A 15,475-nucleotide genomic window follows, 5' to 3' on the forward strand; every position below is an offset into this window, starting at 1 on the left:
TAAAACAGTGTCTTTATTCTTGAAATAAATAATTGGATAATTAGCCAGGCTGAATCATCAGAGGATTCCAATGCTGTTCAAGTGTACTTGTCAAAGGTGAAGCAAATTCATTCCAGCTTTGCCTCTGCAGCTTTCTGAAGAGGCTTTGATTTTTTTTTTCCCGTTACACTCTTGGCAGCAGCCTCAAATTCATGAGTCCATACATCAAGTCAGTAGTTTAACAACAAATGAAATTAAATTCAAAGAAGGGAAACTAATTGAAGGACAGCAACAAAAGTGTTTGGTAATGTGCTTTTTAATATGGCATGCCACATTTGCATGATAATTTTTCCTTTTTAGCATGGAGCAGAAAGTGACTAGCTTAATGAGGGATTATTCAAGACAGGAATGAACAAAATGCATTCATAACTAAGAACAAAGATTGTATTATGAAACGGAAACAGGCAACTGCCGAGAAGTAACTGGATGATTGGTTTATGCATTATGAATAAAAAGGTAGAAAAATATTTATATTAGTATTCACTAATGACTATATATACAAGATTGTTGTAATTAAAATTATAAATTAACATATTAAGAGTGCTTGTTTAATCACTTTGGGTCCTATTCACAATGAAGAGACTTATGTACATGCATGCAAAACAATCTGTGTTTTCAGGCCAGCAGCAAATGGACCTCACATTTCTCTTCTGCAACAAAGGAAAATATACATTACTAATTACCTGTTTAACGTGCATTTGTGATTTTAAAATTGAGGCACAGCATTTTGTAGACAGGCATAAAGAAATGCAATATTGTCAGACAATGGGTTAAGGCTTTTGAAACAGGCTTGCCCTGGAACTTATTCATGAATGGAAAAAAATGGACAAATTACTCAGATTAAAAGGGTAATCAAAAAGAAAATGACATCAAGGAGTGCAAGACAACCCAGAAAGCCCATCAGCATCATTACCCCAGTAAACCCAGAGGTAACTCCAAAGACACCAATACAACTGCTTCAGAAGTCTGCCAAGAAGCCAGATGCAGCTGGTGCTGGAAAAATATCTTCTACAAATTAGTTTCTGAATCCTATAATTGCCATCAAAAGCAAAGGATCGCTAATACAATGTGCTGGGGTAAATGGCAGCAATCACAAAGCCATACTTTGGTGTCTCAAAAAAAAAAAAAAAAAAGGTTTTTTAAATGAAGTTGAAAAAAAATGAAGAAGGGCAAAGGAAAGACAAACTTAATTACAAGAAATAAGCTCAGTCACACAGCAGTTAATGAAACATAGCTGTATAGATTGTTTAAGGCACACTTTGACAGACATAGAGAAGGGTAGGATAAGCAGTAGTACTGGTCCAAGCACTTGCATGGCTAATTCCATCCTACTGAAATCTTCTATATTAATGGGAATAAGAAAGCTTTTATCCACCTATGTATAAATATGATTTGAGATCTGTGAAGCCAACTATACACATATTCATGACTGAACATGCCAAAAAGAAGTTCTGTTATTGTCCTGTCACCTTCTCTTCGTGTACCCAGGATGAGTTAATTCCCTTCTTCCATTTTCTTGATGTACTTAAATTTTTCAACCTATACTGCACTACTTTGAAACACTGATCTACCAATGCTTCTTAACATCTTAGGAGCCTGTTATGAACCAGGAATTTCTGTGCAAATTCTTTTATTGATCACACTTCCTTCCTATTTATTTTCCTGGTTCCATTTGCGTTTGTGAAAGCTTCCATCTAGCTTTATTATAAAATAACTTAATTAGTACAAATTCCATTTTGTTCACTCAAACCTCTCCCTCTCCTCACATTCTTCTAGATCAGATGTCGCCTTTTACAACCATTTACAAATGATTATGACTGTACTGTACTATGACTGTAGTGGTAAAAGGGAAATTTTTTGTCAATCTGACAGACACAAGCATGCATGGCTGATTTTAACTTTCTTTTTCACTCTCAGCTAAGCTACTCATGAGATATCGCCGATACAGACACCTATACTGAACCATGTTAGAAGGGATCTGCTTGTTAAAATAATTCAGAAGAAACCAATTGATTTAAGTTTACTCCAAAAAGACTTCTCACTAAAAGATCACCATACTGTTACTGCTGCTCCTGTAATTTGCAGAAATCTCTTTTTTTCTATTTTACGTTCTACCTCAAAATCTTACAATACTTCCTCAGCCTTTTTGTTTCCAGCAATTTAATGGCATTGTTTCTGTCTGTATGTTTGCTGTACTATACCATATAAAAAGCACGTTGCCAGAGAAATTATCCTAACAAATGAACAAAGGTTTAAATTAACTTGAGATTTCTAGGCACTGGCAATTCTGAAAACGGCTCCTTTACTAGTTTACCTCAAGTGGCCATGCCAAAATTATAGCCATCACAGGACCCATTGATATAAAGGCTCCATATGATAAATTCCATAAATGGAAGGGTTAGAGATGATTTTCCATTCTCCTCCTCAAGATCAGAGGTGAAGAACTAATGTAATTTAGTATAAGCTATAGTCCAACTTGGAGCACAGTTCCAAGCTCCTGGACTGTTATGGTGTGAGGGAACCGTTATGCTGAAGCACACTGCAGTTGAGACTTCCTCCAAAATCACCCTCTGCCAGGGCATGGAGGGTGAATGGCACACAGCCAGGGAGATGGTCATCATGCCAGGGAGACATTCCTTCATGAAGAGCAGCTCCTCAACTGCACTAGAAAGGCAATTTTAATTTCATTTTGCACTGTTCGGTGACATAAATAGGCTATTAATGGACTAAAATTTGATCATCTATTTTTACAAATAACAGGACTGGCTTTTCTTAATCATTTTCCAAGTTCAAACATCCTTTAATCAAACGTCATCACAAAAGTATTTTTAATTTTCTATAAAACTACAGATTTCCAATACTTCCCAAAACTGAACTTGTACACAAAAACTGAAGGTTGTTAAACAAATGAAATGAAAAATGTGAACAAAAGATAAAATGGCACGTAAAATTAAAATGTTTTACTCTTTAAGTTTGTCAGAATTTAAGACATTGCATTAATATGCTTTAAAAAAGGAAACCCATAAAGGACTCTGCTTTCAAGGCCTACCATAGCAAGCAAGAAATGCTACACTGCAAAACAGCTAACAGATTAGGATGCATTTGTGATTCTATTCTGTATTCTTCTGCCTTATTAATGTGAAAAGTCTCTAAGAATTAACACAACCATGGGGAAGGCAGTCATAAACAAGCTGTCAAGCATAACAAAGCTATCGTTTCTGATTCTTTTTATAAATGTATGAATGCAAAGTTGGATGATTTGTAGTAATAAGGTGTGCCATTTAGGTCACACCTTTGTTTCCACGGTTATCAACTTAGACTGGACCTCTGTTCCTTATATGGCTATGTGCTCTGAAATCAAGTCATACAAGACACTGTAGCTGACCAGCTTGAAACTTTGTGAAGCCTCAGTATGAGGAAACAAATCTTCATATTAACATTTCAGGAAGAGAGAAGACTGATAAAGCAATCTTTGTTCTCAGACACACACACAAAAAAATACAATGAGTTAAGGAACACAACAGGAGGCATCCTCCCCTTGAAAACAAAAAGTAAAGGCAATTAAACTGAGTAAGACTGAGGGCATAGTGGACATCATATCTCAGTAGCCCACATTCCCCTTCATTTCACGTATATAAACCTAGATATTTACTGACTTCGAGCTACTCATTTCCTTCCTGGCAGCTCCTGTATCTCTTCACTGATTATACAGAGGACCTTTGATGGAATTCAGAAAACCTCAATAGAGTCCATGGAGCCTATGAAAACATTCTGCACAGAAATTCAGATTTCTTTCTTACAGGAAACCAAATTTAATAAAACAGATAATTTCAAAAGATCATAATCACAACCATCATATGATAGCTACACTAAATGCTAAACTGCAGATGGTAATATTGTGAAAATAACTAGTGCATTTTAAATGCCTATACAAAAGCCAACCATAACGTTAAGTAGTCAGCAGGTAGGTCACCAGCATGACCTAACAACTTTTGATCCTTGGACACAAACGTCAACCTCTTCCTCCAAGTAAATGCAAGCTTCCTTCCTGTCTGTTCTGTATGAATCCTTATTTTATTCCGAATTTGTAGGAAGTTAGTACACTAGAAATTCCCTGATGCGGCTGAAATTAGCTCACAGACGAATTTTTTTTTAAGGTTGCACAGCCACAGGTACGCAACTTATTAAGTATCACTTTTTTAGGGAAGAATATACATACATATCTGCAAGATATCTTAAATTTCAGGGGTTAAATAAGCATTTTGAAAACAGCAGACCTCCAATTCTGACATACAGACATGCTATGTAGCTGTGTTAGTCAAGCACAAAAATCGTACTACTCTCTTTGTGGATTATGCAAGGTACCACATAGTACACATTCCTCATCCGTTGTTATGCAAATGAGACAGATTAAAAATACAGCATCAGAAATGAATGAACTCCACATGTATGTACAGTTACAGCTTAATGAAAGAGGTTAACATATATATCCATATGTATATATAACTTGCAGTTGAGAGAGTAGTACACATACTCTATTGCCATAATGTACCTCAACTATTTGTTGAAAACATTGTTTTGAATCTGTCAAGATGAACAAATAATAATTAAGAAAGTCACTGTATTAATACAACATCTATTCCTGTCACTCTGCATCAGATTATGATAACATTCAAATGTTATTTCAGAACTGCACGTCAGATTTGCACTTAGTTTCCTTACCAGCTGCCAAAGTTTGCCCCATTCCTGGCTCACTGGTAACACAACCAATTTGATTGCAGAGTGTAATAGTGAAGTTGTATGTTCTGTAAGGTTTTAATCCTGTTGCTATATAGGAAAGTTCGTGAGCCTCTGCGATGTGTAAAACCTGCCAAGCAAAGAAATGAGAAGGTAACAACTGGTAAACGAGTAGGAAGGAAAATAAAATATTTGTCTCTGAATTTTTAGATTCTTTCATTTGTATGTGGAAAAGCTTGCAGGGACCAATTGAGGGAAACGATTATTTTGGAAAATCTTAACAAGCTAGGATTTAAACAACAATACTTCCCATCACACTGTTTTATGAGGTGACAAGACAGGTCCTAAGTGGATAAATGAGGAAACAAAGTTATTGCCTCGTAAGACTGTGTGGTGGTGCAGTTATCACTACAAACTGTACAGCTACAATCCTGGTGATGAAGATGACACTACAAAGTGGCAAAATCTGACCAAGTGCAGAATGACGTAGTTAAGAGGCACTGGGAGGAATGGGAATAATTAATGCCTACAAACATTTGAATCTGCTTCATTTGAATTATTTAAGTTATTAGTTATAGGAAAAGTACATAAGATGTTATATCTTGGATAACTTCTTTATCAGATAATTATTTACATGAAAAATCTTGCTAGCCTGAGATCAGAAGCAATTTACTTTTACAACTGTTGACTCAGTAGATAATTGTAAGGTAAAATAATGTAATCCCCATTTTATAGACTAACAAGCTGAGGCCAATCTGTGGTAATACTGAAAGCTGAAATTCGGTTCTGAGCTAGGAAGTACAATATCAGAGCATCAGTTCCACTCCTACACTCTCATCATATAAAATGTTTCTTTGCTCAATCCTCAGCTTTTAGCTTACGATTACTGCTGTGGTATTTGCTTTCCAAATCTAGTCACTCAAAAATAATAAGATCATTTTAAAACCATTTATTCAGCTATTATAAATTTGTTTCTCTGCTATTTTAGGTTTCCCCAAAGACTTTCCCCCTTTTTTTATGCAGAGACCCAGAAAGTTACCTTTTTTAATGTAAGAATGGTCTCCTCAAAACAATGTCTTTAAGCATGTTAGCAAATGTAGCAATATAAAAAATGTCAGTTTGCAAAGATCAAGGTGAATGTTGCTCAGACTGATCCCTTAATTTTGAATCATAATCACTAGTGAAAACAGATCATCTCAGGAATATAACTTTAAATCCAGGAGTAATGTATAATATTACAAAGCAGTCAATATAAATTGAGAGGTGAAAAACTTGCATCAATGTAGGTATCTAAAAATCGGGAAAATAAATCAGGAAAACACCAAGGAGGATGTCAAACTTAATCATTTCTCTTGTTACCATATACTAAAAAACTTACGGTAAAATCATACCTGGGAAAATGTTGGCAAGAACCTTTGCTCAGTTATCAAACTGATGCTGTATCCCACCACTTCTCCTCTTGATAAATTATCTTCAGGTTTTTTCCACGATACATTGAGGGAATATGGGGAAAGAGGGAATACTGATGGAGATGGCATGAACACCGGGGCTGAAATACAATAACATCTATAAAATAATGCAGATTGTAATGCAACACTTCATATAGTATTTGTAAAACATCATTTCAGGCAGTCTTTTCCAATCAAATCCCTTTTTAACCACATTTTTGAGTCTGAGTCTAACTGGAATTTTCTTATTATTTTAATAGACATTAAAAGTACATAATTCCCCTCTTTTCTGCTCTGGTCACAGATGCAGAAGAAAACTGCCTACGTCTTCAAAGAAACACTGATAGACACAAGTCCGAAACCCTTCAGCAGGAAAGTAAGTACACAGAGATGAAAAAGTCTTGAACAAAAAACTTCATGCAACCTGGGAAAAAACCGATAAAAGCAAAAAGTGTTCAATACTTCAGCATCTTAAAAGCTATTTTGTTTGCTAGGCCAGTTTGAAATTAACGTGTCTCTCACTTCCTACAAAACAGTTCCCTTGTCTTCCATAGCTGAATCTGTAAAAGGATTGTTTGCACTGCAGTTAAATCCCCACCTGATTACTTTGTAATAATAGGATACCAACTCGCAGCGCTTCTGTTATGTACAAACAACCACACTAATGGACCTCTTCCCAAACACAATTTAACACTTTTATAACATACAGTATTTAAGAACAGATAAGCACAAAGATTCATTCCAAAAGGGGAATTAGTTTAGCCAACTCTTCTTCAGGAGCAAATGACTGAGGACATGATTTTCACACTTTCGGCAAACAAAAGCAACAATCATGTAATGGAGATACTTAATTGCAAAACAGAGGCAAAAAAAAACACAAAAAAAGACTAAAAAAGTTAGATTTCTGATTCTGAGTTGAAATAAGTAGCTGCAATTTCAGAATAATAATTGAATATATTGAAATGGCAAACTGTTTTGAAAATTTGATAAAAGGGGTTAAGAGTTGTTGTAAAATGATTCCCAAAATTCCTCAAAAATAAATAGTTCATAATACAACAATCGGTCACCATATAGGCTTATGAAAAGCGTCAAGTATTCTACTCCCAAAAAAGTTGCTGCTTGAAGTTCTTCAAAAAAAACCTGTTCTCTAAGTTAGCAAATCTTCCTTTCACGAAAACAAGTTGAAAATCCTTCTTGGACAACATTCCTGATTCATAACAACTGTTAATACATTGGAAATAGATTGGTTCTGTCACAGATGCCTTCTTCCTCTTACAGTCACACAAAAACACTGGGAAAACAGCAAAGAACTCAAACACTGCTTGGTAGATTTCGCATCTTGCAGTCTTGAAATTTTCAAGTGACATTTTTAAGAACACCATTTTATGCTGAACAAAATGGTTTTTGCTAAGAATGCTGGGTTATGAGATAAATTGACTTTTGTTTTAAATAGTTTAAAAAGCTTTCTCAATTTTAATCACTCCTGAACACATTTTGATAAAAAAAAAAAAAGCACCAGACTTTACAGATAAATTCTAATGTATCTTTTCCTTTACATTTTAATGAAAAAACTTAAACCAATACTTACCAGCTTCTGCTGTTCGTCCTGATATCCAATCTGAAGATATGCTACCTGCCATGTTTACTGCTAACACATAAAATTCATACTCTGTGAATGGCTCAAGGTCAGAAACTGTGGTACTGGTCTGCGGTGGAGCTAAGGCATTTTCATTAGCAGACTCCAGAACTGGTTGAGGGCTGAGCCATCCACTGCTTTGGAAAACACGAATTTCAGGAGGAGGTTCGTCATCAAATGCTTTTACTTTTTTTCTCATATAAAGTTCATATCTTATGATTATACCTAGGAAAGAAAAAGAAAGAAAAAAGTCATCATAGAATCACAGGATGGCCTGGGTTGAAAAGGACCTCAACTATCATCTAGTTTCAACCCCTCCTGCAAGGGGCAGGGCCACCAACCACTAGACCAGGCTGCTCAGAGCCACATCCAGCCTAGCCTTAAATGCCTCCAGGGATGAGGCATCCACAACCTCCCTGGACAACCTGTTCCAGTGCATCACCACTCAATGAGTTGAGAGCCTTCTCCTAACATCTAACCTAAATCTCCCTTGTCTTAGTTTAAAACTATTCCCCCTTGTCCTGTCACTATCAATCAGTGTAAACAGTCATTCCCCCTCCTGTTAATTAATAAAGTAACAGGAAAAAAATTGCATTTAATCTGTTTCTGCAGTGCTATTAAAAGAACAACACTAGTACATTTAAAAGTCCTAATTATTAGAAGAGTTAATATCATAAAACTTATAGCATAAAATGTCTTACAGAATAAAGCACACACATAAACCTCTATAATTTATCAGCCAAACACTCACTTTAAGATTTCTTGCATTAAGCTAATTTCTCCTTCGTACAATTTGGGCATTTGATAATAAACACCTGAACTAAGAACATTTTTATTTTTTAATTTCTTTTTTATGTAACAGAATTTTGAGTGACAGTTAAATGCTAATACTTCAGAATCAACTACTGAATAGCAGAGGTACATGTGGAAAACTTCCATCAGAGTATACGTTTTACTCATTTGGGAAGAATATCACCCCTTTGGAAAAAAAACTTCTTCATTATGCTATGAAGAGATGCATGAGCTTAGGTGGATCTAGGAAGCAGCCTAGCTCCAAAAACAGAGTGCAACAGAGTTGACTAGAAGTTTTCAAAATAAGAGATAAAGTGAAGTCAGAAGATAGATAATTTCTGTAATATATTCATGCATGAAATCTGAGAGGTGGTTTAGGAGAAAAAAAAACAAAAACAACTCTTCCCTTGTCTTTTACAAAGTCCCACAAATCTAACCCAACATTCAAAAGAGATGTAAAAGGATTGCTTAAAACTTCCTGTGCAGGCCATTGTGCACAAATAAAGGCTGTGAAGGAAAGCACAGATCTCTCATGATTTACATTAAGATGCAAGTATCCACAGCAATTTTCAAGACCCGTATAGTAAGAATAGCCTCTCAAAATACTTAGAAGCATTCTTACGCAGGCATCCTCCCTGTTTAACCTGTTAATAGCCGGCAAGTAAGATATTTGAAGAGCTCCCCATACAGCTCAGTGAATAGAGAAATACATTCATTTTGTGAAGACACAAAAAGGTTTGTTTTAGCATGTATAAATATCTGTGCCTGTAAATGCAAGTTCACAAAGCTCAATTGCACATATACTGAAAGATAAAGTGTTTACTAGTAAAATCTGTGGCATCACAAAAGTATCCTACAACATCTGTGTTCTCAGATTCAAAAGCCTAAAATATTATTAGGCAAGTTAGACCAGCAACTCTTGGCAGTGGCCTAATCCCTAACAAAGTTACATTGGTAATAGAATTAGTTACTACACATGACGGATGGTTTTAAAGTAGACTTCTCTGTTAATCCTTAGATTTCTTTTTCACAACCATTGCCTGCTTATTTATGCTTTATATGGCAACACTGTCACATCTGTCTGAACCCAGCAATCTGGCAAATTAGGAAAAAATTAATTTTACTGTAGATGTTTAAGTATGTGATTTTTCATTGCAGCAGATGCCACTAAGGGCTAAATCCTGGATGCAACAAATTTAGTGGGAGCTTTGGACTCCAAAATAAAAATAAAAAGAGACTCCAAAAATATATTTAGTGGCATCAGACAGGTAAATTCAGATGATGCTTTACCTTATTCTCAGTTTATGTCACACAGATTAAAATAGTCTAAACCAATCTGCAAACGTACTTTGTCCTTCTTTGTAAAATCTTTGATTTATGAAAATAAATGCATGTCCTACCATTTGGCTTCTCAGGTGCTGACCATTCCACAGACAGTTCTGTAGAGCTGATGTTTTCTATCACCGGTGGTTGCAGGCCTTCTGGAGGAGCCTGTGCAGTAATTACTGTCACTGGCTGGCTCTTTAAGCAACCTCCACTAGTACAAGCTTGTACAGAAAAAACATACTTTGTAAATGGCATGAGATTCCAAATAATTGCTGAAGTTTCTAAGCCTTCATATTGGCCACAAGGCTGAAGATCAACCAAGACAGTACATGTCAAAATGTATTTGTCTATGGGCCCAGAATCATTTGAGGGGGTTGTCCAGTAAAGCAAAGCAGAGTGGTGACTAACAGGAAAGACGGGATTTAAATGCAAGCTTCCTGTAGGTGTCCCAGACTTGGTTCTGTATGTCACCGAGGCACTTCTAGTAAAACCATGTATATTGCTGGCTTGGACATAGTAGGAGTAGAAGGTATATGGAGATAAAGCAGTATCGATGAAGGTATGAACACCTAAAACAAACAGGTGAAAAGAAAATTTTCAATCTAGCGCATTAAAAAATAAATCTTACTTTGCATACTTACAGTCTCTCCAGCAAGCTCAAGGTGTAAGATATTTCTGCATGTTTGCATGCTCTGCCTGAGATCACTATGATATTGCTGTAACTTCTCAACTTCCAATTTTAATATTCCACTGCACACGGGAATCACTAAAGATATAATATTTCTGCAGAATTTCTCCTAGTTCCTGCTTTAATCATGAACACAATTAATGCAACTATCTTAGTAATTGTTTGCTTGGGAATAGTGCTGATTTATATTTTAAAGGATTAATGTTAATGGATCTGATGTAGAAACAGAATACAAAAACATTGTGAATTTTTACACCTCTGTTTTTTATTTATTTTATAGCTTAAGACCAAATCTTTCACCTCTCTCTGTCTCCACTTCCTCACTTCCAAAATAGTGCTTAACATTTCCTTTGTAAAGTACATGATCTTAGATAAAAAATGAAACAGAAGTTCAAATAATTATTTAATAGGTATAACCTGAAGTCTGTATTTACCTTCCTCACTCTCCATTACTCTAGACAAGCTTTATAGCAGCCATGACCACAAATATCTCCTGAGCAAGCCACAGAAGCAGTTACACATCTTGGTCAATGCCCAGCCATGGCATGATAGGAATTTCTACTGATTAATAACACCCATGGTTTTCTTCAATAAATAGTGAACAGTGAGCAACTGACTACATGCTAGAGCATGAATGCTCTTAAGCTTCTTCAAAGCAAATGGAGCACACGCAGCTATTCTAAGTCCTCTCTGTAGATCTGCACTGGCAAGACAGTCCTGGGTACAACTTCACAACAATCAGAAAATAATTTGTATTGTTAACTATTCAAACCATAGTACAAAAGCAGCAGCATCAGCCCAGTAATTGCTCACAGTGCTTCAGCAGCACCGTGGTCACAAAACGTATCACTGGAGTTCAGCAGTAAAGGGATCAGGCAATCTCTGATACTTTAGGCAAGTTTCCAAAATGGCCCCAACAGCAGCAGTGGTGGTTACTGTGATATCTGTGTGCACTGCAAGACTTTGGATTGAAACTGGCAAAATTATTCAGTGCTGATCAGCAACTAATCACTCTCTGGTAAACTTTATTTCAACAGGAGTACAGGCTAGATAAAACTGGATAAAAATAATAAAAATTGAAGGTTCTACATTTCTTGGGCAAACAACCTGCCATCTATGGAGCAACATTTTTAAGTAATTAGGATCACTGTGATTTGAAGTTAGAACCAGAAGTAACTTTGCTTTTCAACCACGTGTTAGAGGAAGAATTTCACATTATCCTCAAGACAGGTTGATATACACTAAGCCTCTGATTTCTGATAGAAGTTAACAAAACAATGTTTTAAGTGGCCATTCTGTAATACTATCAACACAATCTCCAGGCTAATTTAGAAGATTATTCTTGATTTTCCATGTGAAATTCAATGTTTCTATAAAACTCTCCTTTGGTTATAAGATAATGTTTGTCCAGATGCACTCACAGAGCATTTCATATGCATTACAAATTCTATGCTACACTGAGAAAAAATTTAAAAAAAAAAAAAAAAAAAAAAAGCAATATCAGAAGTTCTGATGGCATTAGCAAAATATTTTATGGTATTCAAATACCAGCAGATGAATTTACATCACTAATAAGATAGATTACCAGAAAAAAAAAAAAAAAAAAAAAAAAATTCCTTTTAAATCAAATCACTGTTTTCACAAATTAAAAATTTTGTTACACAGAAAAATGCTCATCTCATTCATTATCCAGCTAAGCACATTCAGAATTTTTTAGCCTTAAAGTATGTAAGTGAAGTTACGAATTATCATCAACAATGTACTCTGAGTTTCAAGTATGTTACAGAACAGAGATGTATGACAGCAAAATATAATCTTGAAATGACTTCCAACTTTCACTCTATTTATATTAAAGGAGTTGACATATTTTCTATTAGCACTACAAACTTTTTGTAATGATTCTTTCTATCCTGTCACTTGATCCCATGCATGCATTTCACATCCTTCTTCACAGCATTACACTACAAAGTGTCCAGTCAAGCATAAGCCACACACAGTAATCAATTGTAACAAAACAGAACGAATCAGAACATAAAACAAACAGACAGAAGAAAACATTTTGTAAGCTAAACAATTTGTCCTTCCACTGAAAAAAAACCACCCTACTTTTCCCTTTTATTACAGGGTAAGTATCAATAATGATAAAAACTCAACTTCTTTAAAGCACTAATGTCCACTGGAAGGAAAATGCAACAAAGCAGCTGCAAACTGGGAAATCAAAGTCTAGCTATATTAAAACACACCTGTTCTTTTAAAAAGCACTTGTATACAGTATTACATAAAAACAGGATCCAAATCCATCTCCTTTTCTTTGATAAGAGGATCAATACTAGCACAAAATGGCCTTTCCAGTTATGACAGAGTGCCAAATCCTTGAGGATTGCCTTCTGAGGATCTCTTTGCAAGCCTCAACATGAGAGAAGTGGTGCTGCAAAAGGCAAATCAGGAGATACACTGATAGCTCAACAGAAGGTGCTAAAAGTAAGACCTCAAAAAGCTTTCCTAATCTGTTAACAGTTTAAAAACAGGAGGATGAAAAAATAAAAGAGTTTAAGCATTTTATGGGCACTTCCATTCACTCTAATTCTTTTTGGAGCCTATGTGTTCTTGCACAGAATGCTTTTAGTAAGTTTGTTCCTTTGGATTGAAAAGTAAAAAAAAAAAAAAAAAACTATAGCGATTATGTGCAACTCACTTTGCTGATTTCAGACCAGAGTGCTCGTTTCTTTCATGGAAAAATAATAAAAACCACCAACTAAAGAAAGACAGAATAAAGTACTCAAAACCAAAAAGAATGATGATGACAAAGCAGAAAAAATAAAATGTATACATACATTTAAAGCAATACAAGTGTACGCACAAAAACTTACTGTAAGGGTAGTAGTCTTCAGCTGTATAAATTTCTGCCTCATCCCTATATAACAGGTAAATAAGGTGATTAGAATTTGGAGAGTCGGGGGAATTCCATGAGAGACTGATAGCAGAGGAGTTGAGAACTTCTCCTGTAGGAGGCGGTTGCTGGAATGGAGCTACAACACATACAAAAACAGAGTATTTAACAAGGTAGGTAATCAGCAGCCACACAAATAAACTACAACAAAAAGAAAGTGGCATATAAAATATGGTTCTCTTTAAGCTTTTTTTTTTTAAAGAAAAGCTTTTATGGAAGCATACCTTCACTCAGGAAAGAATTTCAAATAAATTGAACTGAGCCATCCAAATGGTCTCCATGAAAACTTTTTATCCAAGTACAAACTTAAGTATTCAAACAGATGACAATTATGAATAATTCCTACCTCTTCCTACCTCCAAATTAAAGCACATACACCACAATTTTCCAGACTTTTTTTTCTTTTTTTTTTTTTTTTTTTAATACGTTTCACAATCTCCATAAGGAGGAACATACTTTTCTTTATCTCGTCTTCTTTTTTTTTTTTTTAAAGGATTAATTCCATTTTAGTATAGGCCAGGAATAAACATCTTCTAATAGAATAGAAATGGAATCTCTAACTAAGTACATATTTTACTAACGTGTTGCAATAAGCCTATCTAATTAAATGACATAAAACAATGGGGCAAATTGTGAAGGTTATTAAAGCAATTCACTTCTATTTCAATGAAATTTAAATCAGTGAGAGTGAGGCATCTTAACATTTTAAGAAATAGGTAGGTTTGAGATTCTTATTTACCAAAATATTACTCTAGCATCTCTATTAACTATAGAAAAAGTACTACTTAATTGCACAATTATCAGTAAAGAGAAAAACAAGTTTGGAAATCACTACCCAAGTCTCGCAGAATTAGAAAGAGAAATAAAAGTTTTTGGCATGTCAGCATTAGAAACATATAGCTTATTCATTTTTCTCCATTTATAAACTATCATAATCTAAATTATGTGGATATTTGTTTAATATATACAGTTCAAGAAAGCATAATTAAAAATCTATTCAGGCAAAATAACAGAGGAAAAGACACACAAAATGACATAAGTACTGCAATTCACACAAGTGATAGCTGTAGAGAATTATGCTGATGGGTCTTACTACGTATGGGTTTTTCTTATATACCTAAAATAACAGTTGAAATTCCTTACTTAAAATAATGAAAAATCTATTTCCTACTGAGGTCTATCAGCCAAGAAATTGCAGAAAATATTTCAAGAGTTCATTGGATTGAAGAGAGCAAAATCTTATTCTCCCATTAGAAAGAATATGTTGTTTCACTGCAAATCTACAGCTTTCAATTTCAGCTGAATTAGGAAGTGTTAGCTTTATAGTGATAGCAACTTAGATTTGCACCTGTAATTAAAATGAACAAAATACTGTTACAACACTAAAAATCACACATACCAAAGCAAGGCAAAGCTCCACTTCTCTACATAATGTATGAGGGTTGCTCTGAAAGTAGTGCCTCCTATTTTATTATGCTGGCCCTCGACACTGAAGGCAGATGTTGGTGGTATGGCAGTAGAGACTGAACCTTCCCAACAGTGTTCCATTACATGCTATTACCTTGTAATAGATGGCAGCAGAGGGGCACTCTCACAGAATGGCATGCGACAAGGAAGTGCATACAAAGCAAGGAGTGTCAATGAATTTCTCCATGCAAAAAGAAAAAAAAAAAAGGCACCCACTGACAAGCATTAACACTAGCTGAGTGTTTTTGTAGATCAAACAGTGGATGTGAGCATAGTGAGATGGTGGTGGGTAGTGCATTTCAGCAGTGGCAGCAGCGGCCTGAAAGGCATGCCTTGCTCTGCGTGGCCATGTGGATTTTTACAAACACAGTATGCAGGCTCTTGTTCATTGC

At 35.3% G+C, this 15,475-nt stretch overlaps 1 protein-coding gene across 1 annotated transcript in view; it reads right to left on the reverse strand.

Annotated features, from left to right (window-relative positions):
* USH2A (usherin) overlaps nucleotides 1-15,475 on the reverse strand; it is a 391,368-nt gene that overhangs the window by 278,680 nt on the left and 97,213 nt on the right. The window contains exons 16-20 of the mRNA XM_052681187.1: nucleotides 13,537-13,695; nucleotides 10,053-10,547; nucleotides 7,813-8,085; nucleotides 6,168-6,325; nucleotides 4,762-4,906 (exon numbers count right to left, since the gene is read on the reverse strand). Coding sequence (XP_052537147.1) covers nucleotides 4,762-4,906; nucleotides 6,168-6,325; nucleotides 7,813-8,085; nucleotides 10,053-10,547; nucleotides 13,537-13,695 — 1,230 coding nt within the window. The remainder of the gene's footprint in view (nucleotides 1-4,761; nucleotides 4,907-6,167; nucleotides 6,326-7,812; nucleotides 8,086-10,052; nucleotides 10,548-13,536; nucleotides 13,696-15,475) is intronic.

This window comes from Tympanuchus pallidicinctus, unplaced genomic scaffold (genome assembly GCF_026119805.1).
Source record: "Tympanuchus pallidicinctus isolate F22 unplaced genomic scaffold, pur_lepc_1.0 scaffold1, whole genome shotgun sequence".
Lineage (NCBI taxonomy): Eukaryota > Metazoa > Chordata > Aves > Galliformes > Phasianidae > Tympanuchus > Tympanuchus pallidicinctus.